Here is a 26,955-nt window from a genome sequence, read left to right as displayed (position 1 = left end):
GTGTTTCCTAGCCTTAGTTCCTAGCCTGCTTTCTTAGTTTGCCTTCGTGTGTTTTTGTTTTGTAATGTATCCCAGTACTCTCCATGTCGGCTCTATGACCCTGGACTGCCTGAGCAACCCTGATTTTGGATTTGCCCCTATGAAATCTCGCTCTTCTCTGCACATGCGTCTGCCTCCTTCTGCTCATCGCTACAATCTCCTCACCATCACCGGATGCCAAGGACTACAAGGAACAGCAAACCTTTTAAAAGTCATCATACAATTTCACAGAAAAGATGCTATTCTCACTGCCATTCGGGCAGTTGGATGAAAGATTGAATTTAAAATCTGGCACAGTGACCTGATGCCCAAAGTGAAATAGATGCTCCATTACACTCTCTGCGCTGTCTGGACGATCCACGGGAACGCACTCATCCATTTCCAGACTTCATATGTTTCCCATATATATTGCCAGCTGCAATGAATATTAGCTTTAGTGTTTAGTAATCAAATTAGATGAGTTAACTCTTTCTCTTCACCTGTGCCTCATAACTCCTAATTAGTTCTTCACTTCACTTTTTGCAATGGTTTTCTCCTCTGTTCCTGCTATTAGACTGTAGACATACTTTTATTACCAATTTGTTGATTAATAAGTTTCCTTTGTTGGTCTTGATTGATAAGTAGATTACCCGTTTGATTACTCCCATAGGTTACTGTGGTGGAAATTTGAATAAACAGCAAGTCAGATGTGATTAAAAGAGTAATTTAATAAAGAAATAGGACATACAAAACACAGCTGTGTGAGAGCTAATGCTCTGAAGCAAAAGCTCTAAAGGGGTAGACTGACTCTGCTCCTTATATCTAAACTTCAACCCCCTCCCCAGGGAGGGGTGCTCTGTGATCTTGTTTACGCATTCCCTGCTCCATATGGCGATGAACATTCCTGCATATGCCAGAACACTTCAAAGGACAGGCACCATTTGCAAGACAACAAAAGCCTAATGCCTCTTTACCACCCCTGCAGGTCATAAAGCAACATTCCAACAGTCATTTGTTCACACAATATACAGAGACAGAGTATGCAGACTAAACTATTCATATAGGATTATATGATGGAAGGATTAATATGATTATATATGAATCATTACATATTAATCACATGATAATACATGATCGAATAATATTTTCCATCACACTTAAACCAATCTATTTACTTTGTTTCCCTAATTCTCTTTATTATTAAGCTCAGCTGTATCCTGTATCCACCATGAATTGTTTGTGTTAAATTTAGCTTGTTTATATTTTTAGACTTTATAATGATTATAATGATTCTAGTGAACTAGACACTCCTGGTCATTAGTAGAATTTTAGTCAATGATTGTTGTGTATGTTTTTCTTATCTCTGCTATTTCAATAAACATACCTTGGTTATTACGTCTGTGAGCCCAGAGAGATATTATAATGTTTGTTTGATGAGAAAGAATCGCATATCAAATTGGTGACTTTCATGAGTTGAGATTGAATTATTAGTCATAAATACATTAATTAAAATTAGTATAGCTGATCAAAGCTTAGAATTCTTATTTCTGGCTATTTCAAAATATACTGATACTTTAGATATATTGCAATTGCAACATAGCAGTTCAAAATATATAATAATTTAGCCATTTCCCTGGATAACAGCCCTCTTTCAGGAAAGTAATAATTAAATAAATTTTTAAAAAGACATAAATCAAGAATTTAATATGTTGCCAATACATTACTCTAACAATGCTATTTGGCTGTGAAAAAAATGTGGTTTTTACAGTAGAACTGTTTTAAAAATTAAATATTCAGCAAATATTTCCAGGGGATTAATGAAGTGCACATGAACTTTTACAGCATTTAAATGAGCAGTTCATGTAAATTAGCAGTTATGCAGGACTCCACAGAACTGTGTTACCTCCTAAAGCACAGGAATACTGGAGTCCATCCTCACTGTCTGCCAACCCTAGGTAGATTTTGTTGTGTTTCTTGGGTTTGTTGGTTACAGGCTGTCCGTTCTTGTACCAGATGTAGGTGGGGTTGATGGGCAGAGTGCAGGTGGAGCTGCAGCCGCTGTTAGAGACTGTCCCTCTGATACTGGGGTGGGACTCACTCTTACCTGCAGATTTGATTTAAAAAAAATTACAGAATGTGTCTCATGATGTGCTGAATTATACACTATGCTCAGCTGAAAACAACAAAGGTTTAATGTAGACATTATCTGTGATGACCCGAGTGCCACAGGGCAAGGAGCAGGATGCAGAAGAGTCTCTCAACATAGACAGACATTTTATATACATGAAACACGAATGATAAACGATAATGGCATTCAAACATAGCAAACAAGTGCAGCGGGAAATAAACGATGAACAATAACAGATACATAAACACAAGCATAAAATGACAATGAACATAAACCTACACATGAATTTGTGAAGCCAAACACTAGCACTAACACCAACCATGACCGACATCTTACTCTACAGACGGGTTTATATACATACATATGTGACGTGTAATAATGTGTGGATGAAGGATAAGGGGGGCATAGCTACAAACAAGGGGGCAGTCACAGTTAACAAACACAATTCCCACAGCACGTGGCGGGCCGTACCACGTGATGTGTGGGAAGGGGAGCATACCATTACATTATCATGTAAGCTTTGATTAAACTGTTCTCTGTAAAGCACGTTAGGGTTTAATTAAAAGTGCTATATAAATAAGATTATTATTAGTATGAACAGTACTATTAATATCAACACAGAATGTGGTGTTACATGAGCTGTGGGCAGTTACCTGTGATATTTAGAATGACTCCTGGTTTACCAGAGAATTTCCCTCTTTCAGTATTAGTGCTGAATCTAAAGCGATATTCTCCAGAATCACTCTTTCTCAGGCCTCTGATTCTCAGAGTGCAGTTTTTCTCTTTATCCCCAACATATTCCACTCGACCAGTAAACTGCTCTTCCAGACTCAGGTCCTGTGGATCCTCTTTAGGATGAACATAATACCAGAATGTGTGTTCAACTTTGTCATCACTGGGATATGAGTAAGTGCAGGGAAGCTCCACTAATGATCCACAACATACACTCTTCTTGTGTATGTCACATTCCAGCAGTCCTCCTGAGACACACCTGCCGAAGCCAAAGTGAAAGTGTAAGCATTACTGTGAGAGGCGTAATGAATTCTACAGACTGAAATAAATGAAGAGTTTCATAATGTGGTGAAATCACACACACATGCTACAGTGGAGCGGATGCCACCAACAGAGCAAGAGTAGCTGCCTGCATCAGCACTGACAAGGACAAGAGGCTGATTCCAGTATAATGTCTTTAGGTATTCTGCATTTTTGTACAAGCTGACAAAATATGGGTTAGAATTCAGTCTGCAGGAAGTGCTACTCATGAGTGATACTGTCTCTCCACTCCACTTTAAGAGGTCAGTGGTCATCGTCACCTGCAGGGCTGAAAAAAGATACAGTTACAGATGTCTAATCATGTCTGGAGTGATATTTGGAACAGCAGACATCATCTCATTGCTTTCTGCACCTTATTTAATAGAGACTTTATGTTAATAGAGACTTCACATGCACCAGCCAGCTTATTAAAACAATGCATTATATGAAATATGATGTGGGAGCATGAATAGAATAGGAGCATGTAGAGCTTATTTGTTACCACGCACTGTGTTGTAAGAGAGAGAGAGAGAGAGAGAGAGAGAGAGTGTGTGTGTGTGTGTGTGAGAGAGAGAGAGAGAGAGAGAGAGAGAGAGAGAGTGTGTGTGTGTGAGAGAGAGAGAGAGAGAGAGAGAGAGAGAGTGTGTGTGTGTGTGTGTGTGTGTGTGTGTGAGAGAGAGAGAGAGAGAGAGAGAGAGAGAGAGAGAGTGAGAGAGAGAGAGAGAGAGAGAGAGAGAGAGAGAGAGAGAGAGAGAGAGAGATAGTGTTATCTTCTATGTATCAGTTCTGGTGGCAAATTGATGGTGGTACAATATTTCAGACAGTGACTGTGATGAAAGATCCTGTAAATTAGGAGACCCTTCTAAAAGGGACAGTGAGTGTAGACAGAAGGTGGGTGTGTCTGTGGATGTGTGTTGAGAGTGAATGTCAGCTTCACGATCTCTAACACACTTGTGTAGAAGTGTCTTGTGTTTCCACATAACAGAATGTTTACTTTTCTACCCTTAAGAAGTAAAATACATTTCTCTCATTCACCTGAGGTAATAAAAAGAGTGTTAACAAGGAAAATAGGCCTAATGGTGCATTAGACGTATTATTGCCATAAAATATAAGGGAGTATAGAGGTTCTTTGTCCTTTCAGAATGATTTGCGTATAGGGCACAGGCTTCTGTAGAGGCCTCTACAGGCTTCAGCAAAGGATCCTGGGTAGGCTTTGGTGAATCTCATGGTAAGATATATGGCCTCTCCGCTAGGCTTAGGACGGTACAGAAAAATGATCCTCTTTAGGACAAGGTTAAGAGAAATCTTCTCTTGGAATGTGGTCGTAGCGGGTTACAACTGGTGCAGGTGTTGAATATCAGTGTGCATATGTTGACTGTATGGTTTGGATGTAATGGTGGCAAATGCAAACACTAGCATGTAAAACGGTGGGGTGAATACATAATCACTTCTGACCAATGTATAAAAATGCGGGTTCTTTGTGTGATTGTTAGACATTCTCCGGAGGGTGCCTCAATAATGCTTGTTAATGCTAACCTTCAATAAAGGACAGACCAGCTATTCTCTTTAACTAATTCTGAAGTCTGCATCTTCATTTTATATTTGAATGTTTAACTTAACAACTAGCTGACTAGGGATTTAGGAACAACACAGCTCAGAATGTACAAAGGACCCAGCAGACCAAAATGCATTTTAAGTCCAAAAACAGCACTTGATTACATTATCAATCAACATAACAAATGAAGGAACATATATGAAAGAGAAATTTAAATTCATTCTTAATAATAAAAAATGAATAAAAAGATGATATTGGTACTGATAATAAAATGTCAGCCATTGACAGGACAAATGGTGGACTGAACTAGGACTGTAAATGTATATGAACACTGTGGCTGTGATTCTAACAGCATGGCTGCTTCTGTCCTTATGTTCTTATCTAAAAATTTGTTTTTGTGGTTTGCTGTTTCAACAAATATCTTTTATCACATATTAAAAAAATTAATGAACCAGAAGACCATTTTGATGCATGATGGGTAATAGCAGAACATTGTCTGCCGTGAACCCTGCAGTGCACAAACAGCCCGAGAAAAACATGCCACAGTGACCATCTGACCCTGAGACCCTGAAACAGGAAAAAGAAGCAGGGATGCAGGAGGAAAGAAGAGGAAAAGGTTGAGGGAAAAGAAAGAGGGAGAAATCTTTCCATGAAGATTTTTCAGAACAGACAGCACTTTATAAAGCATTAAATTAACACGATGATTTGTTGGAACAAGCACTCATATGTGGACTTCAAGGCTTTACCTGTGGGTTTTTCTGACTGTTTACATCCATGAAGACCTGGCTCTGTGGCTTCTATCTAACCTAATGATTCTTCATTGATTCTGTTGTTTCTAAACGTTTCCCAAACATCTCTTATAAAGGAGCTTTACACTATACACTCCGTGCTAATCGAAAGCTAATCTAATTATATATTAAGTCCACAACTTTTTTGTGAAGAAAATGACAATAATATTATACAATAAGACATAATAATCAAACCTGCATTATGCAACAGGATGATCAGAAGCAGGATTCTAGATTCACAGCCCAGGACTCCACATCTATAAAACTAGAAAGCCACAGTTCCCAAAATAAGACAGATAACTACCAAGCCTTGAATAAAAACAGCAAATAAAACACAAAGAAAACTTTTCCTGTGTGTTGCATCAGAATATTTAATTCCTTGCTAATTATTTGGGTTCCCACATTCCTATGATATAACTCAGAGTTTTGAAAACACAGTTTAACAGAGGATTATTTGTTTATATACTTACATTTTGTGGTGAAAATGTCATTTTTATCTTACTTGATGTAGGCTATGCACAGTGTGGGTGAGGAAGGTCTGTGTGTGTATCACACAAATTAAAGGAGTCTGACTGCATTCAAACAGAACTTGTTTCCTTCCCATTTTCTGTTTGTTCAGTTGAAGGGAATCAAACCCTCCCCTATTTAAATCTAACTCTCTCATTCCGTTTCCACCAAATTTTTGTGCATATTGTAAAAAAGACTGTTGCATCATAAGATGAGTGCTGGACCCTGGGAGGGGTTTATGAAAGTGACCATTCAGCCAAAAAAAAAAAAAATGTAATTAAAAAAATAAAATAAAATAAAATTGGCTGCATGGAAAACATTACACAAGTGCAGTAACTATCTCAGTAATGGATTCATCCACTTCAGGCTTAGGACTGCTCTTAAAACCAAGATGACAAAAGTACCCTGAGGGTTTTATGTTATAGAAAATGCTAAGCCCTGCCATGCCTTTCTGTGGATTCATAATGACTATGAAACAGAAGAAGCTCCATTGTGTGTATATATATATATATATATATATATATATATATATATATATATATATATATATATATATATATATATACACTCCATATATAAAAATGTGTGTGTGTGTGTGTGTGTGTGTGTGTGTGTGTGTGTGTGTGTGTGTGTGTGTGTGTGTGTGAATATATATATATATATATATACACACACACATACACACACACACACACACACACACACACACACACACACTGCCTGGCCAAAAAAAGGTCACACACTCTCATATTTTGTTGGACGGCCTTTAGCTTTGGTTACGGAACGCATTTGCTGTGGCATCGTTTCCACAAGCTTCTGCAATGTCACATTTATTTCTGTCTGGGGTTGCATAAATTTTTCCCCAAGATCTTGATGATGGGAGATTTGGACCACTGTGCAAAGTCTTCTCCAACACATCCCAAAGATTCTCAATGGGGTTCAGGTCTGGACTCTGTGGTGGCCAATCCATGTGTGAAAATGATGTCTCATGCTCCCTGAACCACTCTTTCACAATTTGAGCCTGATGAATCCTGGCATTGTCACATTGGAATATACCCGTGCCATCAGGGAAGAAAAAATCTATTGATGGAACAACCTTTGGGCACATAACGTTGCTAAACCTAGACCTGACCAACTGCAGCAACCCCAGATCATAGCACTGCCCCCACAGGCTTGTATGGTAGGCACTCTTCATTTTATTTAGTCTTTAGAAGCTTTAGCAATTATTGGCTACTTATATTTATGCAGCCACAAAAACAATAAAACTAAAACTAAAACAATTATTTTTAAAAATGTTTTTCCCTCCACAGGGGTCACTCAGGCAAAGAGGGCAAAGGGCTGTTGCTCAGGTAACTTTAGCCTGGCTTTGCCTACATCCTTGCTGGTCCTCACAGTCACAAGATCTCTCACCAAACGTCTCCTATGGGATGACTGTTACTGCTCTGTGAGAAAATCACATCACAGAACAAATAGATAGAAATGCCTGTTTGTTTCAAGAAGCCACTGTTCCTTCCAAACTTATGGGTTATAATGTAGGTACGCAAATTCATCCAGACTCCCCATCACACCATCAGGTTCTCATACACATTGCTAAAATATGCTTTTGTGTATACTTTCTTTCTGGGGTTGCTTTTCCCCTCACTGGTTATGATTCTTTTTAGTGCACATTAAATTGTGTAAATTGTTTTTACAATTTTGTGATTTTTAAAAATAGATCCTGATATTTTTTCCAGTATTGTATCTTCATCTATTTTTGTTACACTTTCTTTATAATCCTAAGCATATCCTATGTGAAGCTCCCTGTGCCAAATTTTACATTTTAAAATTAGAATATTTTTAGGACGAGGGTGGGCAAGATGCAAGCATGAGTCATTGTTTCAATAAACAAAACCATTTAATGATAACAAAAGCAAAATTCATTAAACACTCAAACATAAAGGAAAGACAATGAAACACACCAATGAAGATAAGCCTTTGAATAGCAATGGCATATGAAAGCCCTGTTCAGTGACAAATAATAAATAATGGTGGTTTTCCCTATGCAGTCCAAAAGATGATTGGTGCACAGCATTTTTCTTAGAGATCAGTATGGAGATTAAAGAAGAGTTCAGACTTAAGGGATTCAGTTTTGGTGTGCGAGTATATGTCTAATAAAGTTGTCCTAGTGTGAATGTGTGCCTGTATGCCCAGTGGACGGTGCTGTGTCTGGGTATTGCCCTCTCTCCCCTCCCTGCACCTGATTCAGTCCCCCAGGGGCCTGAGGATTCCAGATGAGACAATGCTGTGTGCAGTTGGCTGCTGCTGCTCCCTGGTGTGTGCCTGCATGTAAAAGCAATGTCTGGTACTTGTAAAGTAACCTTGGGTTCATTGAAAGGTGCTATATTAATATAAATTTATATTGTATTTATTGTGTGCTTTTGATGGTATTCAATAATGACTTTTTTCTGTTTTTTCCTGTCTCTCTGGTGCCGTGGGTGTTGTTACTTCATTGATATATGAGTGTCTATCATGCACAGCAAAACAATTAAAACCAGCAATAAAAGTCCACCACCTCATCCTTTTGACCCTGAACACTTAAAATTAATATAATTCAATGGGCACAGTTCAGAGGCCTGACACTACTACTAACTACACTATATCATTGCAGTGTCTTCATCTGGCCACAACACAAGATGACTCCATTGTCTAATATATGCTGTCTTTTATATTTGTTTATGCTAGTGCTGCACATAGTGGTGGGACTAGTTGGTAAAAATTTACCAAAATCCTTACATGGAAATAAGAGTTTATAAGGAACACTGTTTGTTCCAGAGAGTAACAGTAAAGAAGCAAGAAGAATTTTAAGTACTGCAGTTCTTAATGTTGTAACATGCAGTGAAAATGTTTTTGCTGACCAGTAGCTTTCAGAAACCACTACCAGGGCCCAGCACTCATCTTATGATTCAACAGTCTGCATTTGTGTCGTAATATGCATACTTAAATGGGGAAGGGTTTGATTCCCTCCAACTGAACAGACAAGAGGAAGGAAACCGATTCTGCTTGAGTGCAGTCCAACTCAGTTAATCTGCCTGATACACAGACGCTCACCACAGCCAAACTCTGCACCGCCCACATCATATATGATAAAAATTACATTTTTCACTACAAAATGTAAGTATATAAACAAGTAATCCTCTGTTAAACTGTGGTTTCCGAACTCTGAGTTATATCATAGGAATGTGGGAACCCAAATAATTAGCAAGGAATGAAATATTCTGATGCAACACACAGGTGGAATGTGACATACACATTCTGCTGGAATGTGACATACACAAGAAGAGTGTATGTTGTGGATCATTAGCGGAGCTTCCCTGCACTTACTCATATCCCAGTGATGACAAAGTTGAACACACATTCTGGTATTATGTTCATCCTAAAGAGGATCCACAGGACCTGAGTCTGTAAGAGCAGTTTACTGGTCGAGTGGAATATGTTGGGGATAAAGAGAAAAACTGCACTCTGAGAATCAGAGGCCTGAGAAAGAGTGATTCTGGAGAATATCGCTTTAGATTCAGCACTAATACTGAAAGAGGGAAATTCTCTGGTAAACCAGGAGTCATTCTAAATATCACAGGTAACTGCCCACAGCTCATGTAACACCACATTCTGTGTTGATATTAATAATACTGTTCATACTAATAATAATCTTATTTATATAGTACTTTTAATTTTGTGTCAGAAATCCCAAAGTGCTTTGCAGAGAACAGATTAATCAACGGTAAGCTCACCTTCCCACAGATCACGTGGTATGGCGCACCACGTACTATGGCAATCATGATTGTTGACTGTTTTGACTGTGACTACCCCTCTTGTTATCATTCACTCACGTCACATATTTATGTATACAAACCCCTCTGTAGAGTGAGATGTCAGTCATTGTTGGCTGTGGGAGCCGAAGCACTAGTTTTTGGATTATGTTCATAACCTTTTGAGTACTATCACTTTAAGATGTAAATTACTGCTAAGTCATGCCATTATATTTTTTGCTTGGTTTTTAGTGTCTTGGGCAGTGGCAGTTTTGTTTGATTTTCAGCGAAGACAGTGGTCCTGGGAGCAACACACTTTTATTACCGTGATGCATTTCGAATTAGGAATACTTTAATCTTTCGAATTTTCCCTGAGTTGTGATTTATTACTAACCTGGAATAAACACACTCTTTGTACTTTTACACCGACTCCAGTGGAAGTTTGGCGTTTCCTTTCATGAACACACGCATTAGTCAAGAAATTGCTTCCAACAATGTGAACCCCACTTTGGTGTTAGTGCAAGTGTTTTTCTTCACAAGTTCATGTGTAAGATTATGTTAATTGTTCAACTTTTTATGTTTCTTCCTGTTATCAATTTATTTCATGCTGCACCGGTTTGCTATGTGTGAGTGCCATTATCATTCATCATTCATGTATATAAAATGTCTGTCAATAGATGCTTCTGCAGCCTGTTCCTTGTCCTGCGGTACTCAAGTCGTCACAAATAATGTCTACATGAAACATTTGTTGTTTTCAGATGAATATATTGTATGGTTTTAAATTCAGATCTGCAGGTGAGAGTGAGTCTCACCCCAGTATCAGAGGGACAGACTCTAACACTAGGCTGCAGCTCCACCTGCACTCTGCCCTACAACCCCACCTACATCTGGTACAAGAACGGACAGCCTGTAACCAACAAACCCACCAAACACAACAAGCTGTATCTGGAACCAGCAGACAGTGAGGATGGATTCCAGTATTCCTGTGTTTTAGGAGGTAACACCATTCTCTGGAGTCCTGCATACTGTAAAAGTTTATAACTGAGGCACCAGTGGGGACACAATGTTTACTGGGCAAAGACACCAAGAAAGGTGATATATTGGAACTAGACTGATTTGTGGATGGTGAAAAAGGAAGTAAAACAAAATGAAGGTGAATCTCTGAGTCTTCCCCAAGTGGAACTCAACAAGCCAGGTCAGGAGCAGTAAACCTACACACTACCACTAAGAAGCACTGATGCAATGAGAAGGAATGCAATATAACTTGGGGGGGGAACAAACCAAAACAACTTGCTTAGTCAAAGGGGAGGTTTTCCCAACAATTCAACATATTCTTTTGGTCGCTCTCCAATACCATACTAGTTACCCCTCTACAAAAGTGTGACGCTGGGCTACTGTTTGTGTGGCCTTAAATCCAGAGCCCAGCAGGTGTGCACAATCAGCCCAAAGAATCCTGGGAAGTGGAGTTCCCTGCTCTCCTAGTGCACCACCTCGGCCCCCTGCTGGTTGCTGGTGGCATAGGTTGGACAATGTGACAGTATAATATAATATAAATTACGCTACACTACCCTTAACCCTTACTCCATGGCAGTATTGTACAATATAATTAATGTATGTTACACTGCTAGTGTTTTCGTAGACATTTATTTGTTCTCCATTATTCTCCATGTATTATATAATATATATATATATATATATATATATATATATATATATATATATATATATATATATATATAGCCTTGTTTTGTTATAACCATCTCTGAATATCCAGAGGAGAGTACAGCGTTAAAGCAAGTCACAATTGGAGTGGCAGTCTGTCTGGCTCTAATACTCATCACAGGAGCTCTGTGGATATGGTATGTGAAATTTGAACATATTATTTATACCCTTAATGTCATTCTCAATGAAATGGTTATTTTTAATTACTTTTAACTCTACATTGGTCGGTTGCTTAGCAGGAGGAGAAAGTCCAGGTCAGTTGAAGAGCACAGGAACTCTGGGGATGATGGCCAGGTAAGAATGTTCGAGGGGATACTCTGAGAGATCATGGGACATGATTCAGTTTTTGTTGCTCTCTGTTCCTCACTCACTTTCTCTTTCTCTTTTTCTCTCTTCCACTCTTAGTGTGATACGGCTCATGTGTATGAAAGTATCCCAACTGTGGCCATGACTAACCTCAGTCGAAAAGCATCATCAGATGACCAAAATGACATTCACTACTTAAGCCTTCATTTCCAACATTCCCAAACCCAGAAGGGGTCTTCAGTGTCAACCACCAGACTTCCTACTAACTCTTCAGAGGAAGAGTGTGTTCAGTATGCTCCTGTGAACTTTAGCCGACACAAAACTTCCACAACAGTGAGCAAATCATGTCATTACACTGACACTGACATTACATTCTTACTCTAATTAATCACTCAGTGTATAATAAGGTGTGAATCCATTTTACAGGCTCTTCTAAAAGCTGTTTCTCTTCATGTTCCAAAGGGCTTTGGCAGCTGCAGCAGCTGATGACCCATCTCAGACCTACAGCCAGATCCATAAACCCAAACCCTCCACATGAGAAACACAACACCCTCAGTGTGAGCTCTGGGGCTTTTTTATCCAGGGCTCAGTCCCCTAGTGGCTTTAGCCTTGCCACAAAATGTTTTTCCTCTAGAACAGTCGGAGTTGAGCAGAACGTTAATGAAGGGTTACAGTTATATCAGTGGTAATTAAGTGTAACACTGTCTTAAAAAAAAAAAACTTTTGCCTTTGAATTTCTGTTGGAAAATGTTTTTCAGTATTGTTACCTGAGAAGAAGTCATCAATCATTCAAACAAGCCATATTCTTTTATAAGATCGCCAAGCACCAAGTTTGAAGAGGGCTAATATTATATCAGTAGTTAGCTAAAGCTGCAAGCCCACAGTATTGGTTCATGTTTTCAAATTCACTAGCAGTAAAAAATCATTTTAAGAGGGTGGTTTAAGGGGAGGGTACCGGGCCTGGTGGCTGCTGTAGTGTAACTTTTAACCTAAGATGGAAAAAAATAATTTGATTTGCAAGATGCAGGAGCTCGGGATCCTGGAGCAACACTGAGAAACACATATAATCCCAGTGTTTAAGCAAATCAGCACAGCATCCACACAGACAGGAGGGACATGGGTGTTGTAGGGCCTGTATACTACAGTGGAAGGGATTTGGATGATTCTCACTGGCTATTAAAAGACCAATATGTAATTTACTGTAACAAATTATAAAATGACTACATTTTATAATTGACTACAATGACTACACAAAGATTAAGAAACATGCCAAGCTGAAATACATGCTTCTGCCATAACAGTGATGCAGTCAGCATCTCCTTTGTAACCAGCATGACAGAAGTATGTCAGAAACTGCAACTTTGACTAAATGTAATGTGATTCTTTTTTAATCATTTATCCATGCCCATCTTTACCTATTAGCTATTTATGCATCTTATCTAATACTCATTTTTCAAGAGTTTATTAAAATTCCTGACTAAATCAATGTAGGTCCAAAAACATCGAGGTTAGGTTGATTGGATACTCTAAATTGTCTTGTGTGTGTGTGTATATACTGTGTGCATGTATGTCCAGTGATGGTTGGTGCTCTGTCCTGGTTTTAACCTCCTTACCTTTCCCTGCACACAGTACTGTCCCCCAGGGTGTTGAGAGTATGCTGTGTGCAAATTGGCTGCCACTTTTCATCAGGTGTGTGAGTGTGTAAAAAAATGTAAAAATAAAATGTAAAAAAATTAAAAAACACGATATTTATAAAAGCGGCCTTGAGTTTAAGAGAGGCGCTATATAAATGCAGCTAATAGTAATAATAAGTATGTGATCAAGTAGCATTGGATTGCTAGGTATACAGTTAAATCTATGCACTTCATATGAGCTCTGTCTCAGACTGGCACAAGGAAGAACAGTAAGCTACTACTTGGAAATAAATGTATGGTTTATACATTATGTCTTAAATTCAACAGTATGTTATCAGGGTTTTTAATGTTTGAAATGTATTGCTTGGTACTAATATTGCACTTGTTGTTGATTGGTACTGTTGTAGGCGCGTACTTAAATGTATAATGGGTAAAAAGTAAAATAAAATGTTAGTTTTATAGTGCATTTGTACTGTTTAGTAATTTAGAAAAAAAAGTGACAAAGACCTTTACCTATGTAGACCTTAGTGGAGCTCCTGGAATCAAGTACATCAACTAGACACTAGAATCAATTAAAGATATCGGACACTAGATGGAGACAATGTGATGATCCAATGAAAGCAAAATGAGTCTGGTAGGATCATATAGGCTTTCTTAAAGATATTGTTATATATTTAATGTCTAGGTCTTCTCACACACTTGTGTAGACAACATATAAAAAGAAAAGACATACACATCTTTAGCCTTATCAAGGAAATCATCAAGTCAAATTATGGAAAAACAGAAAGAATGGAATAAAGTATTTTAAATATTTTAAATAAATGTAAATTATACTTTAAATTGAAATACATTTAAATAATACTTTAAGTAAAAATTCAGCTGAACACATGCATAGTTTATCATCATGTTAAGGGAAATTTCAATGAACAGTCAAAATTTTACATATTCATATGTTACTGACATGCTCAGCAAAATATGTTTCTAAACAATTTTTTAAAGACAGTTACAGCACACAAATATCCAGTCACATATAGTGGTATTTTCTGCTCAGACATTTTGGGAAAAGACATCTAATGAATAGTGTATGTGTGTGGGGGGAGGGGGGGATTGGTAAATTGTATTTACCTTGGCATAGTAGAATAAGGAGTTTGGTACATGGAGTTGACATGACATTAACTTCAAATACTGTTGTCACTACCTTCAAATGAAAATCCTGCATAAGCAAACAGGGTCATAAACTGGACCAATTCCAAGAATCCTAGACTGTTGCACAACATTCTTGACTGATTAAAATGTACAACCCTAAAATCTACGTACACCAGCCCACATTCTACCCTAGGCAATACTAACATGGACCTGCACATATTAAGATGGCATCAAATTGGTCGGTGTGTGTAAAGTCAGGTGAAGTAAGATGTCATCAAATCAGAATACCTGGTGACTATCAGAAGGATTCAGGGGACCGAAAAAGCTCGGGAGTCTCAACAGTCTGAGCTTTTGAGAGCAGTTTTCTGCATTTTTAAGAATCTTGAGTCCAGAAAAAGGAAGACATTATAAGATAAAGGGGGGAGGTATGATGACAGAACGCTGCGCTAAATGCACAACACACCTTCCGTGTCTTTGCTGTTTGACAGTAACCAAGATCACAACATCTTCCCAGTGTAGGATGGGTGAGGAGGAGCAGGACTGAGGTCACGGCCGTTATACTCAGGAACACAAGACAGTAGCACAGGCTGCTTATTCTTCTTATTCTTAAGGCTTTTTCTCTGATCATTTATCAGAAACATTTAGCCTAAAGTCACGACTTACTGGAGCTTCAAGTATCGGTTCTTCATGAACAGTGATGTCACCATGTCTTTCTGAACATCAAGAAATATTATTATAGCAGCAATCCTCGTGTTACTGGCAGGTAAAGTTTAGATTTTTTTTCTTATTTTCTACTCTGTTTTATGTGTATTCATGCAAACAATTTATAATAACTTCATGCACCTATGTGTGTGTGTGTGTGTGTGTGTGTGTGTGTGTGTGTGTGTGTGTGTGTGTGTGTGTGTGTGTGCATGTGTGCGTACGTTTGTGTGTGTGTGTGTGTGTGTGTGTGTGTGTATGTGTGCGTACGTTTGTGTGTGTGTGTGTGTGTGTGTGTGTGTGTGTGTGTGTGTGCATGTGTGCGTACATTTGTGTGTGTGTGTGTATGTGTGTGTGTGTTTGCCAGAAACTCAGTCTCAGCACAGTGTAGCTCTCTCCTCTCGGAGCCTCTGTGCTCCTAATGGATACAGTAAAAATCCCCTGCAAGTATACATCTAGTTCCTCCAATGTCAGAGCGAGAGAGTGGTATCAGGTCCAGAGATCTGATGGAGAACCACAAGACCTGAGTAAAGACCCTCAATACTTAGGACGAGTGTCTGTAAGCACACGGTGGAATGACTGTACACTGACAATGAACAACGTGAATGTAAGTGACTCTGGAGTTTATAACTTCAGATTTAGAACATGGAGGAATTAATGGATATCTGCTTCATCTGGAGTTACTCTCACTGTTACAGGTAATAACAAACTTAAAACATAGAACACACACACACTCTCTCTCTCTCACACACACACACACACACACACACACACACACACACACACACACACACACTGCCATACACACATTATACATTGTTGGGACATGGGGACTTACATATTTCACACTTCATTATTGTCACTCTGGTGGATTTCTACTTTTAACAGACTTTCCCATAACAAAAACACTGCACTTTAAACTCTGTGCTGCTTTAAAGAGGACATTACAAAGTTTTCAATATTACCACATTTGTGACTGGGTCTCTGACCAACTGATTTTACTGTTTGTACAAATTAGTGTCCCTAACAGTAAAGACATTTAAGTCTATAATTAACTAATTTTGAATTTTAGAACTCAGATTTTCACACTGAACCATACTTGTTAACTTAGTAGGAACAATTTTGTATAACCATAGGTAGTTTATGGACACTTACAAAATGTATCTCTTTCTCTCCCACACATCCATATCTACACTTTCTCTGTTCCATACACATGCACACCATGTTTTTCTCACACAGAAAACATTCTGATGTGCATGATGTGATGTGTGTGTAGACCTGAAGGTGAATCCTGAGACTGTAGGACAGAGAGAGGTGAAACTCACCTGTAGCTCCACCTGCAGCTTCAGTAAGACCCCTCAGCACTACTGGTACAGGAATGGACAGTACAGGTCATATAGAAATGATGCCTCCATTATGCTCCACTCCACCAGTGTATCTGATGAGGGCAGCTACTCCTGTAGTGTGTATGGCAGCAGACAGCACTCTCCTGCAGTGTGTAAGTGTTGGATTTGAACTAAATCTCAAGACTAACTCTGAACTTCAGTATTATTCAATATTTGACATATTTGCACAATCCATTTTACTCTACATATTTGCATGCCACATGTGTTTTATTCTTTTTATACAACGGATATTATTCAATTAGTAATTATTCAGTCACTTGATCCCTTCCAATCCAGTCTGGTCAGATCTGACATGAGAGTGTGTGATATTTCATGATGAGAGAATTCACCAGACTCTCTGTCACTGATACACTCAGAAACAGAGCAGTGATACTGATTACATTTACAATAGTGTACATGTAAGAAACTGGACAGAACCATTTACAAGAGCTGAGCAAACACCAGTCCCTTCACTGTACCATCTACACTCACAGCAGCATAGTCTGAACTTACTAAGCAAGCGTGTCTTACAGTCGGATCTTAGTCAGACTAATACTGAATACTGATGGACATAAATGTACTTATGATTGTAGGTGCTTTATTGGTACAAGTTTATAAGACACAGCTGTGTTGCTGTTTTACATGTGCATCACCACAGTTTGGCTATACAAAAACTCTGAGTGTACACTAAGAAGAATTAATTAAACAGGCCACTCCCTTTACTCTTTGAAGAAATATTTCTGACAGGATGGATCCATGGAAGAAATTAATGAGTGAATGTGGTTGGACAGCACTCTTATATAATGCAATAGTTTAAGTGACTGAAGACACAGTTTCAAAGACACGAACGTTTCAGCCCTTAGGTCTTCATCAGCGTGTTTCTAACATCTCATCCCACTTATATGCAGAAAAGAGGCCTCTCCCTTGGATACTTCATCAAAATGTCACAAGTATTTGATGTCAGTATCCATGTAACAAATTAATATCTACAGTGTAGTAAAAGGTGAATTACCTATATTGTGTATATAGAGTTCAAGGAAGAGGATAAAACAAAGTTTTCATAATTGTATTCACATCAATAAATAAATGAAAACATTTAAAGTTACCATCAACTTCCTTCAAAGGAAGAGACGTAGATTGTTTAGGTAACTGCACCCAAATTAAAGGGTCTTTTAGATTAGGGGCTCTTTTGAAACAGAAAGAGGGAGGGTTCAGTTGCAATTCTATACTCTTTGAAATGGGGGGCCAGGCTGGGGCCAGTGGCTATGTTAGAGGGGCCATGTGTTCATAAGAGCAAGGAAACTCACTCCTCATTTACTCCTCGTACTGTGAAAAAGCATTACTGAAATATGTATAATAATGTTCAAAATATATATATATATATATATATATATATATATATATATATATATATATATATATATTCACAATTTGGGGAAACCAGTTATCCCAGAGAACTTGAATCTGTAAATAACATTTGTTACAGAACATAACTTTTTTTTTTTGTCAAATTTCTTGTGTGAGTTATACTAAGAATTCTAGTATCACACTTGATACATCCATGGTACATAATAAATCATCTTGACTAATGTTGTAAAGTTCATTCCATTTAATAAGGAAATCAGTTGTATCTTTAAGGAAGGAAGGTAACTGGTAAACTAACTCCATATTGAGAGAGAGGCTCTGTTAGGAATAGACTGCCTGAAACAATGGGATGTCCTGGTGGATATTTATAGGCAGGTGTTTCTAAAATTGAGTTCAGTGAGTATATATACATGATGGATAAATATTATGCAGATTTCCTCTGCATTTATCTGGCTTGGTTTAAAAGCAAATATTAATATTAAAAGCTAACATATTAATTAGTAATATTCATTCATATTTTATGAATTACCCGAATTTATTTTTTCCTGAATGTGACTGTATCTGTTTCAGGTGTTTTAGGGTGTGATATACACTTGTGTGCTCTGAAAGGCTCAAATGTTGATCTATCCTGCTCTTATAAATACCTTGGAGGACAAACGGTGACAGAATCATTCTGGTTTATTAAAGTGCAGCAGGTTGGTGTTGAAGCTGTGGATGTGAGAGAGGAAGAGGAGTATGAGGGGAGAGTGCAGTATAGACAGAGCTCCCAGAATGACTGTAGTATGACAATCACTCACCTGAGAGAGAGTGACGCTCACACATACAGGTTCAGATTCCACACTGATGGTCCTTGGGGTCCATACACTGGTGATCCTGGAGTATCTCTGTCTGTCACAGGTAATCACATAAGACTAGTTAACTATAAAAATATGCTATTTATAAAATTAACACCAAAGCTTCTTTATTAAAATTATTTGCAGATCTGAAGGTTATGATGTCAAACACATATAGAGGGAGCATCATACTGAGCTGCAGCTCCACCTGCACGCTGCCCAACAACCCCACCTACATCTGGTACAGGAATGGACAGCCTATATTTAACCAGAACACTAATGGACTGTATATGTATGACAGTAGTGAGGATGCAGGCAGCTACTCCTGTGCTGTAAGAGGATATGAGGAGTTCCGCTCTCCTGCTGTCTGTAAGATCCTCACTTTAAACTCTCATCACTCTGTCAGCATCTCACTGGCAGCTTCTATGAGATAAAAAGTTTGTTTGATTGTTGTTTGTTTTTGCTGTTTTTTGCTGCTGGTTCTGCCTACATGTTTATAAGTAGCTGGGAAGCACCTTTCACTGTTGAGGGCTCTATACATTTGTGGGCACTGGCTAGCTGGTTCAGCAGTACTACATCTGTGTGTTTTGTTTGTGTTCTCATTGTCTCTTGCTCTTGTCCTCACTTTAAACTGCACTCACTCTGTGTCACTGGCAACTTCTACTAGATTACAGTCAACTCATGCTGAGTCACATATGGCTAAGACATAAGACAACTACAGCATTTTTAGACATATTTAATAGTTGCCAGTATTTGGGGAATAAATTGTTGGGTTTTGTTTCGGTTTTTTTTACATGTTGTAATATGGATCAATTACGAGGTGGACACACATGGTAAGAAGAGTGAGTTTTATTAGGAGCAAATCCAAAATCAGTCATAATCACGGTCCAGGGTCCTAGAGCCAATACGGAGAGTATAGGAATACATGATGACAAAAAGGAAGCAGGCTACAAAAAAAATCACATGACTTACACCAGCAGAGGTTTGCACAAGCAACTATGTAAAGCAAACATGACAGATGCTTGGATAACAATGACCAGCGAGCTAAGCCAGAAAACATTTGGACAGAGCACTCACAAAACCATTTCACTGTGATTTATACCGTGTATGACTATGTACGTGACAAATAATCCAAACTTGAAACTTGAAACTACTACTGCACCGCTCACAACCAGCTGGGACAGCACAACTCCGCCACCACCCTTCTGGATGTGTTATGCACTATTGTGAGATGTGTTAAGAATGTTTTCTTAAGTGTACACACACAGAACAGGTGGTCCTACATCCACAGTCCAGTCCCACCATACATGTGCACAAACGTCTCCACACTAACTGAAATGTCACGCACCAGTGCATAGTTAAATCTTCATATACCTGACACATATGGGCCGCTTTCAAGCATGAATATGAACAGCCAGGAAAAAAAGAGATTTTAAGACAACTATCCTGCACTTCCATTTCCAATGTCAGTTTGATGAGATCATACAGCAAGACTTCTGTGACTGTTCACACGTCTGTGTAACATGCTGCCCTCTCCTTCCTGATGCAGGGAACCCAGCTGGGACATACGCAGCTTCTGGAGTCACTGTGGGTTTGTTTCTGACTCTCATTGCTGTCTGTCTATGGATGAGGTAAAAAGCTGAAGCCACATTGATATTGCACACCCTGCCAATGCGTAGGCTGTTTACTGCTCAGTCCAGAGAGTCTTTGCTTTGATGTTTACAGTATAGGGTCACACAGTGCCATCAACAGGGTTAAATTCACTTTCTCCAGAGGGTAGTAACTGCAGTGTGAAACTGGTGATGTTATTACTGTGGTTCTCCACCAGGAGGCGAGCTACAGCTGTCAGCAGCAGGAGTGAGGAGACCAGCGCAAACGTGAGTTGAAATGAGGGACTCAACAGAGGAGTGTGTTCAGTCCAATTCTAAATCACTGTACTTTTCCTTACTGGATCTGATGTTTTCTTACAAAACTTTGGGCTGTCCTATTACAGTTGTATAGTAAAGTTCAATAAAGCTATGTAGACAATACTTAGATTGACTTGACCCTCTTCCCTATCAACTATGTTTCCCTTAAACTCACTATTACACTAAGTGGATCTTAACTGTGAGCACATTATTAACTGGATGGGCCAAATCTGCACTAAAATAGAGATAAAACAGAGATTATTCTATTTGGGATGAGCAATGAGAGGCACAGACTAGCTGCCTATCTATTTAAAAATTGAAATCGCTATTTAAAATATCAAATTTAAAGCGCTAGCTCGTAATCTTGGCAAACTAATCAACTCTGATCTCAGTTTTAGCAGTCACATCAACTCAGTTACTAAACTGGCATTTTATCACCTTAAGGATATGAGCAAGATCAGAGTTTTCCTCACGGCGATCCTCACGGCGTGGACGAGGGAGAAGAAAACAACCACACGACTAAAACATGTTCACAATTTATCGACACATCATTAACACACTACTGTTGTGCCTAGTGCTCTGAGACATACTGGGCCAAATTTATAAAACATATCGCCTTATTTAACGTGACGTTAACATCAAATAGTGCCGCGGTAACATGTTTCCTTATTTATAAATGTGGTCTGCCAGCGTGTTTTACCATTGCGTTATTTATGGTGCTACTGCATTTTGTCTTGATTTGCACATGACATTAGCGATTCATAATCGAAAAGCGAGCTGCAAAAATAACACTTGGCCTCACGACTGGGGTTAGTCTGTATATGGGCGTGGGTCTTTATGAATGGACTAATATACGTGTTGGCTTTCATCTTTTGTACAGGTGACTCTAGCGCAGCGAAAAGCTGACAGCTGTGTGTTTATTATCTCCATGGTAACTTCATGAATAGGTGTATATACCGTGTCCCGCATTTTGTAAGGCGTACAACAGTTACCTTCGAGCTTCATGACTCTGGCCCATAAGCTCAAATTCACCAATAGCTTTCTGTTTTTTCAAGTCATTGGTTGATTGCTGCAAAACAGATCTAGAATGGAAAATCCCAACATCTCTCCAGGTTCCATATCTGCGTCTACAGCTCTGTCCTCTCCACAGTCCTGTGTCCTTTCTCTCCCTTACAGGCAGGGTTTGTGTTTTTGAATCTATCTGCAGGTCTCAGACTAAGCTGACTGAGCTACCAAAGACCTCTAATAAGATACAGCCACCAGCAGATGTTATGAGAATGGCATAATGCACTATTATCCTCACTGGGTGGCAGCAGCATGTCTGCTGAAGTTCACTGCAGCATAATGAACACTGTGCTCTTCGGAGGCGTTAAAGTCAGGCCAGGAAGGAGGCAACTGAGATGCTTGTGTGTGGAAGTGTTTGAAATGTACACTGGAGTAGTGAATGCCATCATGAACATCTGAAGTGTTCTGTGAGGGATCAGAGGTCTTGGGCAAGGCTGAGACATTATCATACACAGGAGCAAAGTCGCACTGAGGGAGAAAGAAAACAGACACAGGAATTGTGTCATTTTTGATCATGTGACATGATTTCATAATCTCTGCTCTTGAACATACTCACCTCTGCTTTCTTCTCAAACCTTTTGTGGTCTTCAGCTGACCTGGAGTTTCTCCTCCTGACAAACAAACATCCTTCTTTCAAGCATATCTGTGAAAGTCATTTTGAGATCATCACACATATTTTTAACAGATCACATACCACATCCACAGAGCTCCTGTGAGGAGTATTAGAGCCAGACAGATTGCCACTCCCACTGTGACATGCTTTAACACTGTTCTCCCCTCTGGACCTACAGAGATAAACCAGGAGAAGCACAGTGGCTTATTGGTTAACACGTTTGCCTCTCAGCGGTCTCGGGCAAGTCCCTATCTGGGTGGAGTTTCTATGTTCTCCCTGTTCTTCCATGTACCACAGTCCAAAAACACAGAGGTTGGGTTGATTGGACACTATAAATTGTCCTGTATGAATGCGACCTGTGTGTGTGTGTGTGTGTGTGTGTGTCCAGTGATGGTTGGTGCTCTGTCCTGGTCTTAACCTCCTCCCCTTCCTCTGCACCTGGTTTCTGATGGAGAGTACACTGTGTGCAAATTGGCTGCCACTTCTCATTGGTATGTGAGTGATTGTAAAAGCTTATTTATATATATATATATGTGTGTGTGTGTGTGTGTGTGTGTGTGTGTGTGTGTCTGTAAAGTGTTCTTGAGTATGACAAAAGTGCTATATAAATGTAAATAATAATAATAGGAGTCATATGCAACATCAGATTGAAACAGACAAAAAAAACCTGAATATATTTATGATTTTTCTGACTCTCAATTTTACATTGTGAGCAGAACATCCAAATGTAGACACATTAGCACATGTTTAAAGCCAAAACACCAGAAAGCACAAAAGCAAATTCATCTAGATGTAGATTACTGCCAGGATTACTGGAATTTGCTTCTAGTAAGACTTACATTTGGCATGAATGGTTTCAGCAGGAGAGCGATGTTCCTCATGTCCTCTCACAGCACAGGAGTAGTTATCTGAATTTTCACTGCACTGCAGGTACAGCTTGTTGTGTTTGGTGGGTTTGTTGGTTACAGGCTGTCCGTTCTTGTACCAGATGTAGGTGGGGTTGTAGGGCAGAGTGCAGGTGGAGCTGCAGCTCAGTGTTACTGTCTGTCCCTCTGATACTGGGGTGAGACTCACTCTCACCTGCAGATCTGTATGCAGCAACAACAAAAATAACATTTATTATCAATAATAATAATAATGTTGTTGTTGTTTTTGATGATGATGATAATTTATTATTAGACTGGTATGGGCAGGTACCTGTAATATTCACAATGACTCCTGGTTTACCACTGAATACTGCTCTTCTAGTTTTACCGCTGAATCTAAAGCGATATTCTCCAGAATCACTCTTCCTCAGTTCTCTGATTCTCAGAGTGCAGTTTTTCTCTTCATCTCCAACATACTCCACTCGACCAGTAAACTGCTCTTCCTGACTCAGGTCCTGTGGATCCTCATTTGGACGAACATAATACCAGAATGTGTGTTCAACTTTCTCATTACTGGGATATGAGTAAGTGCAGGGAAGCTCCACTGATGATCCCTCCACAAAACACACTCTTCTGTCTGTGTATGTCACACTCCAACATGTCTTACTAAAAACACCTGAAATGATAACAAGCCATTAAATGATATAATTTAAAGCAGCACTCTGTCATTCTGAAAGTAGTCTTGGTTTCATCTGTATTTTATTCTTGAAGAAAGTCCCTTTCAAAGCCTCAACATCTCCATTAAGACCATCATGAGTCAGTGTGAGATTTCCCCCCCCCCTTTGACCTCCCAGGCTTCATCAGCTTCTTGACCTTTAACCTCTTCCCCTTCTGTCTGTGATTATGAAGGGAGCAACACTTTAACCCTATAAATCGATTTTTAGCAAATTAAGTCATCCGACTACCAGTTTGTAATTGTAAAATCACAGTGTCCATTAACTAAATACTGAGGAAAAATTCACACTCACACATTGGAGGGGAGAGTATATCATTAAAGCCATAGACTGAGCAGGAGTAACTGCCTTCATCACTGCTGAATAAATAATGGACTCTGTTGCCCTCTGTGAATTTGTTTGTATATTGTCCGTTCTTGTACCAGTAGTAACGCTCCGGGATACTGGTGAGGGTACAGGAAGTGCTGCAGGTGAGACCCTTTTGCAATCCATAGGCAGGGGCCACTCTCACCTGCAGATCTAAATAGTTATAACTTAAAAGATTAGACAAAAATAACTAAACAGTAACTTAACAGGTTGCTACAATAGCCCCTTTATTACCTGTAACTGTTAGATTGACTGCTGTGGAGCTGTGATATTTCTCTCCTGTATTTGTAAAGAGCATGAGGTGATATTCCCCTGAGTCTCTCTCTCTCAGGTCTGTTATTGTAAGAGTTGAGCTGGACCTCGTGGTCTCAGTGTAACTCACACGTCCTGCGTAGTCTGAGTCTAATGCTAAATCCTCTGGATGTTCTTCATTCCTCCATTTAGCTTTCTGTTTGGGGCTGAACCAGAAGACTGTTGTGGTGTTGATGTGTGAGTAAGAGCACATCAGCTCCACCTTTGACTCCCGCAGAGCACAGATGGTCTGAGGAGTGCATGTTACATTTACACTCTGAACCACAGAAGCTGAAACTAAAAAAAACAGCAAAAAACAACTTACTGATGCATATTAATATATATATATATATATATATATATATATATATATATATATATATATATATATATATATATAAACATAAAACCAAATAAAACCATTTGTAATCTTAGAATAGTCCACAGTTTCATATATGATACAAATGCACCCCTAAATTTCAGTTATTTACAGTCAGTTACACCTCCATGGCTCCAAAGACTTTGCCAGCCTCATAAAACAATGTTGCTTCTGACAATATTACATCAGATTTGTACACTGTTAATCTTAAAATCTTAATCTATATAAGACAAACATCAGGGTCCCTTTCAGTGCCAAGGAGTTTCCTCTGTTCACTCGTCATTCATCCAGCTTGTTTTTATGATTCAATAGTCTTTAAACTGTGCTGATCTAAAAGTAGCTTTCTTGAACTGTGCCCTCGTCTTAACCATTACAAGAGCTGAAGCAATGTTCTCAGATCTGTCCAAAAGTGGGAAATTCATCAGCGTCTTAGCATTACTGAGATCACCAATATGTAAATGTTCTTTTCAATTATGATTATGACTGTAAGTATGTTTTACATGTAAAGTACCATGTACAGTGGTGTGAAAAAGTGTTTGCCCCTTTCCTGATATCTTTTTTTTTTGCATGTTTGTCACACTTAAATGTTTTACAACAATTCTGCAAAGATGAGTGAGCCAAAATTCACAGCACTGCAGTTATCGCAAACGCTTGATTGCAGTTGTTGCTGCTAAGGGTGGCCCAACCAATTATTAGGTTTAGGGGGAAATCACCTTTTCACACAGAGCCATGTAAGTATGGATTTTTTTCCCCCTTAATAATAAAAACCTTCATTTAAAAACTGCATTTTGTGTTTATTTGTGTTATCTTTGTCTAATATTTAAATTTGTTTGATGATATGAAACATTTAAGTGTGACAAACATGCAAAAAAAATAAGATATCAGGAAGGGCCAAACACTTATTCACACCACTCTATGTCAAGGACTTCTTTTAATTCCACAAGTACATTTATTAAGCCTAAAAACAGAAGGGAACCACTGAGCCATCTACATGCTCTATGTACCATTAGAGAGAGCAAGAGAGAGAGAGAGAGAGAGAGAGAGAGAGAGAGAGACAGACAGAGACAGAGACAGAGACAGAGACAGAGAGACAGAGAGAGAAGAGCTAAAGATCTCACTGCTCTCTTTTGTTCTATGGTCCTTCTCTATTTTTCTGTATTTCCTATTATGACACACCAGTCTATTAGAGTTCATCCCATTAGTATTAAATATAATATCAAGATTTGCTGTAGTACCAAGACTAAAATAGTTATCCCACCTGAAATATCCAGCAGGATGATCAATAGTTTGACACTGAAGCCCATGCTTTCAAAAAAACAAGAAAAAAAATGGCATAAACCGTTAATGGTATAAAAGTTATGGTATATTTAGAAATGTGGTATAAGTATAGAAAATAGAAAGGTATTATAAAACTATTATAGCAAAATTCTCTTACGTACATCCTCCTGGATCTTTTCACCATGGGCTAACTACAGAGTGAGCTAGCGGTGTGTGGGCATGAATGGTTAGATGGGGTGGTTACTTCAGACTATGGAAACACCTCACATTTCCTTCCCTTTCTACACTGCCATATGTTTAAGGAAAACAAAACCACTGTCATTACAGTTGACATTTTACTACGTAGTCGAGCTTGTTTGTTATGAAAAATAAACAGTAGGCCTATTAGCATTTTGGACAATTAGTCCTTCATATTTACATATATTTATTAATACTACCTGATAGTTGCAAATCATAACTTTGGACCTCTGACCCCCAAACAAAAACAATTAGCAACTAGTTGTAAACTATTGTGTCCACTATTGTGTCCAGCTCTGAAACAAAAATTAAGATG

The 26,955-nt window shown here is 38.8% G+C and overlaps 1 protein-coding gene and 2 long non-coding RNA genes across 5 annotated transcripts; 1 reads left to right on the top strand and 2 right to left on the bottom strand.

Moving 5' to 3' along the window:
* Positions 1 to 764: 764 nt before the first annotated feature.
* LOC113569134 (uncharacterized) lies at positions 765 to 6,068 on the bottom strand. Its single transcript, XR_014119606.1, has 4 exons — positions 5,992 to 6,068; positions 5,717 to 5,786; positions 2,800 to 3,137; positions 765 to 2,122 (listed from the first exon to the last, which is right to left on the bottom strand). It is a non-coding gene; the product is annotated as an uncharacterized LOC113569134 (long non-coding RNA).
* A 3,293-nt stretch (positions 6,069 to 9,361) lies between these two features.
* LOC118240458 (uncharacterized) lies at positions 9,362 to 11,829 on the top strand. The gene is made up of 4 exons (XR_004775430.2): positions 9,362 to 9,641; positions 10,601 to 10,810; positions 11,588 to 11,672; positions 11,772 to 11,829. It is a non-coding gene; the product is annotated as an uncharacterized LOC118240458 (long non-coding RNA).
* A 7,883-nt stretch (positions 11,830 to 19,712) lies between these two features.
* Positions 19,713 to 26,623, bottom strand: LOC113581481 (uncharacterized). 3 transcript variants are annotated; one of them, XM_035521082.2, is made up of 9 exons: positions 26,564 to 26,623; positions 26,383 to 26,429; positions 24,689 to 25,042; positions 24,383 to 24,607; positions 23,686 to 24,030; positions 23,328 to 23,576; positions 22,570 to 22,660; positions 22,432 to 22,486; positions 19,713 to 22,343 (listed from the first exon to the last, which is right to left on the bottom strand). In XM_035521082.2, the coding sequence occupies exons 1-9, from the start codon at positions 26,584 to 26,586 to the stop codon at positions 22,110 to 22,112; spliced, it is 1,623 nt and encodes a 540-aa protein (XP_035376975.1). In that variant the 5' UTR covers positions 26,587 to 26,623; the 3' UTR covers positions 19,713 to 22,109. The 3 variants fall into 3 exon arrangements, with proteins under 3 accessions (XP_035376975.1, XP_081562521.1, XP_081562522.1); XM_081706395.1 differs by lacking the exon at positions 26,564 to 26,623 and having other exon boundaries at positions 19,715 to 22,343; positions 24,689 to 24,995; positions 26,383 to 26,546; XM_081706396.1 differs by lacking the exon at positions 22,570 to 22,660 and having other exon boundaries at positions 22,206 to 22,343; positions 22,432 to 22,518.
* Between the last annotated feature and the right edge of the window lie 332 nt (positions 26,624 to 26,955).

This window comes from Electrophorus electricus, chromosome 23, assembly GCF_041902795.1.
Source record: "Electrophorus electricus isolate QZ-2024a chromosome 23, ASM4190279v1, whole genome shotgun sequence".
In the NCBI taxonomy this organism is placed as follows: Eukaryota; Metazoa; Chordata; class Actinopteri; order Gymnotiformes; family Gymnotidae; genus Electrophorus; species Electrophorus electricus.
Note: the sequence above shows the minus strand (reverse complement) of the source record. Positions and strands in the feature narration are given on the sequence as shown.